We start from the raw sequence: 4,692 nt of genomic DNA, 5'->3' as shown, positions 1-4,692 counted from the left end.
TGTCAATTTCATCTAAAATGCAAAAAGTGCAGCGCAGTGCAACATGTGCAACTACAAAGAACACACCTACATTCGACAGTCAAATCAGCAATCGTGTGCTTCTTGAATATTTAATTCGTGTCATTCATCGCATCTACGTTTACGTCGCATCTACAATTTACGTCGCATTTATATTTACATGCGCGAACATTGGAGCCGCGAAACGCATTAATGATATCCAATTTGCGCCTCCGTCGCGTCGGGCTGCGACTTTGATTAGCGCATCAAAATCCGGCGACCATTGGTAGATGGCGCTCGTGGTGTAATGGCCTTTTCCTATTCACGCTTGCACGGACGAAGACGTGAACGTAAGTCCCAGGATAGAAATAGTCGTTTCGCCGGGGTAATTTCCTCGCGAGGTAGCGCGAAATCGGCGTCGTTGAGCGATCGAGGACGAGCGGGAACCGTGAGTGATCGTACAGGTGTGGAAAAGCGAGCGGGATTTCGCGCGAGAAGAGCACGCCCGGGACAGCGGTACATGTGACCGCGTGGCCACATGTGTTTTTCCAGTGTTTCACGCTCGTCGGACGGTCGGACCTTTTCATTGAGAAATTTAACCGAATTAGAGCGTTCTCCCCTCGTTTATGATCACCTTGTGACGCGGAACTGCCTCGTCCCGTATCGTCGACTTTTCCTCGCCGTTCACATTTTGGCATATCGGTCTAAACAAAGCAACCCGTCCCTCCCGAAAATATAAATATTTTCTTTTGATAGCTGTTAATGAATTTATCTGAATGCGGCAAATTTATTTCTCTTATCTATTAATAAATATTGCAAGGATTTATTGATATATCCTGGTTTTATATTCATAATTTACTGAGAGTCGTTTTATTTCTGTTGTATTTATTATATTTTTTAAACGGATTGGCATAGAAAATATTAGTCTAATATAGTTTAAAAATTATTTTTACAGTGTTACACAATTTTAGAAGTTACCTAAAATTTGATGTTTGGAGCATAAATATATTTTGGGACTGTAATTCAGAATACCAATAGAAAATCGTTATGTGGTTTAACAGCTTCCTCTTTTTCTTCAACAGATAAATAATGGATGAGAAAGAAGCCTTCGACGACATGGTGGTGGCAACCACAAATACATTGCCGGTAGCGATGCCGGCCGAACTGCCCGAGATTAAATTGTTCGGACGTTGGAACTGCGACGACGTACAAGTGAACGATATGTCTCTGCAGGATTACATTGCAGTTAAAGAGAAGAATGCCAAGTACCTTCCACATTCGGCGGGGCGCTACGCGGCGAAACGTTTCAGGAAAGCTCAGTGTCCCATTGTGGAGCGTCTTACGAATTCTCTTATGATGCACGGCCGAAATAACGGAAAGAAATTAATGGCCGTGCGAATCGTTAAACACGCCTTTGAAATCATTCACCTTCTCACTGGCGAGAATCCTCTGCAGGTGAGTTTACTACTTAAAGCTTGCTTTATGCCCGGTCTACAATCAGTCGTATGTCGGAGTCGGATGTCGGAACGTAGCCGATGATCCAATGAGGAAAATTCGTTTCCGAAAAAGAAATACTATCATTGGACCATCGGCTACGTTGCGACATCCGACTCCGACATACGACTAATTGTAGACCGGGCCTTACACTTAACTTTTGCATCTTTACGTGAATAATTGTATGTTGGAACGTCTTAAAGAATTTAATTTGAAAGTTTACTATTAACAAAATAAGATTTATCTTGATAATACGTCGCTTAGCACAAGTCATATTTAATTAATGTATATTTATGCAATTGCGTGAATGTTATTACACTTGTTTGATTTGAATATTTATGCTTCAGGTTCTTGTCACAGCCATCATCAACTCCGGCCCGAGAGAAGACTCCACGCGTATTGGACGTGCTGGTACGGTGAGGCGACAGGCCGTTGACGTATCCCCGTTACGTCGCGTTAATCAAGCCATCTGGTTGTTGTGTACTGGCGCGCGAGAAGCCGCATTCCGCAACATTAAAACGATCGGCGAGTGTTTAGCCGACGAACTTATTAACGCCGCTAAGGGTTCGTCGAATTCGTACGCGATCAAGAAGAAGGACGAACTGGAGCGTGTTGCCAAGTCTAACCGATAAACATAACTTTCTATATACGGAAAAAATAAATGAACGTTCTATCTTTAAATTGTTGGCTACTTGTTTCTTTTCGATCCACTATTTCTCATCGGGATATTTAATGATCTTTCTATGGTCTTTAAGAGATGCATATATTTATTTTAATTATTGAAATGCTCATGTTATTAATATGCATTGTTTAAGTTTCTTTGGAAACCTAATATCGAAAATAATATCAAAAAGCTGTCGCGCAGATTGCAATAAGCTTTTACAATAGTGCGTTCCGAAACTCATCGAGAGCGTCATCTTTCACCCGAATGAAAGAATACACGACGGTATAAATTTTGAGGTTAGAATACTGATGGAGTGAAGAGAGATCTCTAATATATCAAGTGTTAGATAATATTGCCCTGACCATGGCAGGTGTACTCAAAAAGGTAATTTTAATTCATGCGTGCAGCATGAATAAATTCGCTTAATTTAAGATATTATTCGTCACAATTCACGTTCACGTTGTATTCGTCGATTCTAGTATAAATAATAAAAATTCCTTACTGCAGGAACTCAGCATTCGCTTTATTAACACAATCGTCTTTCGTTTTGCAGTCTACGAATTTAAAAGGGTTAGCCGTTTGCGCGAATCCTCACTTGGAATTAATTCCGTTATACAAGAGAATTTTGAGAGTGCTACAAACGTTTCCGAAGGATTACGCTTATCGGAAAGAAACGGAGGGGATTGTTCAGAATAGACTGAAGATCATGCAAGAGGTGAAAATAATGTTCATTGAAGCGGCAGCAATTATTCTATGTAATAATTCTGTGTGCTGTTTCTGATTAAGCGTTATATTTCACAGAGAGAAAGCGTGCAAGATATAGAAGCCAAGATCGGTTGTGGACAGGTGGAGGAGCTTATAATACAGGCAAAAAACGAGTTATCGTTGGCGGAGAAGATGTTGATCTGGAAACCGTGGGAGAAATTAATGCAGGAAGCACCGCCCAACCAGTGGACGTGGCCGCCGCACAAATAATCCTAATTTGTTGTAGATATTTGTACATAGCACACACCTGATATCAATGCGAATGAATAGATTGTGCATTGTACCCTAGCTCACAATATTAACGCGCGTGACATGTTATTATTTAATAAATTTTCTCTGTAACTTCAGTCTTTTCGTAACTTTGCAGCTTAAAAGCCGGAATATAGCCAAGGATATAGTTGTAGATTGAAAGCACGGATCAATCCCTAAAATTTTCCTTGTCTTGAATCGCGACAGATACAGTTTCCAATAAAAATAGAATATTTTACGTTCGTTTTAAACTCGTGCATTTTCTTTTTTTTTTCTTATACTATAAATTGTGAAATTTCGTTGCGCAAGACGACTGCAAATGTCCATCGATTAAAATGTGATATTCCTTGAAACTTGAGTTCCTATTGTTTTAAGGCTGTAAAAATGCTGTTTTTTGTACATTTGTTTAGTCATTATCATAAATATAAGTTTGATTTGCGATTCAACATGCGTACATCATTTTTTCGACAGAATTCGAGTATAAAATCAATATTATTGGTAAGATAATACCGGAAATATTCACTAGATGACGCCACCGTGCAGTTTTGGCGTGTCTTGCGAATATTCGACGACGCAAGATGACGCGATCATGATCATGGCGTTGAGGCGTTTCACGTGTAAATAGTCGACTAAATGCATGCATTTTGCGCGATTTATTTTTATTGCAGATTAACTCGAGAGACACGCGGATGAAGAAAAAAGATTAAATACGGACTTTATAAGTTTACGCAAAATGTGCGTACGTAATTCTCGATATAGGAACATTAAAGTCAGTAATGGGAAAGTAAATACCAGTAGGGAAATAATATCTACTAATTTATTTAAATAACTGAGGTTCAAACAGCAGATTCTTATACAGAAGCCAAGTCGTTGGCAATACGTTTCCTTAACATCGACGACGTCGGCATTGTCGGCAATCACAGATCGTTAGCCATTATCTTATTGCGCGCCGGCTACATCGGCATATCTCGTTCTTTATTCCTTTTATTCCTACATATCTCTTGGCCCTAATAATCGCAAAACCGGCTGTCCGTTGTACGGTATCGCGGTGGTCCGTCCGAATCGTTCGTACGGATCGATCGTGATTGGGTTTTGCACACGGCTAAGTGCACCGGCGAAAAAACGAGGCGGTCGAGCGCGCGGGGGCCCGAGGCACCGTAATTTCCTGATCGTCCACCGAAACCTGACACGGGCGGTCTCTCTTTCTTTCTCTCTCTTTCTCTTTCTCTTTTTTTCCGTCCGCAAAGTGCACGTTGCCCGCAACCACGCTCCCGATTATTACGAAATATAAAACACACGTTGTTCGATATCAGCCTTAATAATCATTTAACTGCACGAGTAGCCCTTTAAAATGACCATAAACAAGTTAATAACGTTTATCATTCTCGCCGCATCGAGAATGGTTTCACATACGGAGTGTCGTGTGAAAGCGAGAGCATTTGATCAAAACTATAAAGAATGCGATGATTTTTCAGATATTAGATTTGTTTATGGCTTGTTGGATTTAAGAACGAAACGTGTAT

The 4,692-nt window shown here is 40.4% G+C and overlaps 2 protein-coding genes across 2 annotated transcripts; both read left to right on the top strand.

Annotated features, from left to right (window-relative positions):
* Positions 1 to 267: 267 nt before the first annotated feature.
* Positions 268 to 2,172, top strand: LOC112468389 (40S ribosomal protein S5). The gene is made up of 3 exons (XM_025037527.1): positions 268 to 347; positions 1,080 to 1,452; positions 1,839 to 2,172. Exons 2-3 carry the CDS (start codon positions 1,087 to 1,089, stop codon positions 2,121 to 2,123), a joined length of 651 nt encoding a protein of 216 aa, XP_024893295.1. The 5' UTR covers positions 268 to 347; positions 1,080 to 1,086; the 3' UTR covers positions 2,124 to 2,172.
* A 256-nt stretch (positions 2,173 to 2,428) lies between these two features.
* On the top strand, positions 2,429 to 3,267 carry LOC112468402 (NADH dehydrogenase [ubiquinone] 1 alpha subcomplex subunit 5). The gene is made up of 3 exons (XM_025037553.1): positions 2,429 to 2,539; positions 2,709 to 2,870; positions 2,957 to 3,267. The coding sequence occupies exons 1-3, from the start codon at positions 2,519 to 2,521 to the stop codon at positions 3,128 to 3,130; spliced, it is 357 nt and encodes a 118-aa protein (XP_024893321.1). The 5' UTR covers positions 2,429 to 2,518; the 3' UTR covers positions 3,131 to 3,267.
* The last annotated feature ends 1,425 nt before the right edge of the window (positions 3,268 to 4,692 follow it).

This window comes from Temnothorax curvispinosus, unplaced genomic scaffold (genome assembly GCF_003070985.1).
Source record: "Temnothorax curvispinosus isolate PA1 unplaced genomic scaffold, ASM307098v1 QBEX01018442.1, whole genome shotgun sequence".
Lineage (NCBI taxonomy): Eukaryota > Metazoa > Arthropoda > Insecta > Hymenoptera > Formicidae > Temnothorax > Temnothorax curvispinosus.
This window is presented reverse-complemented; position numbering and strand designations above follow the sequence as displayed.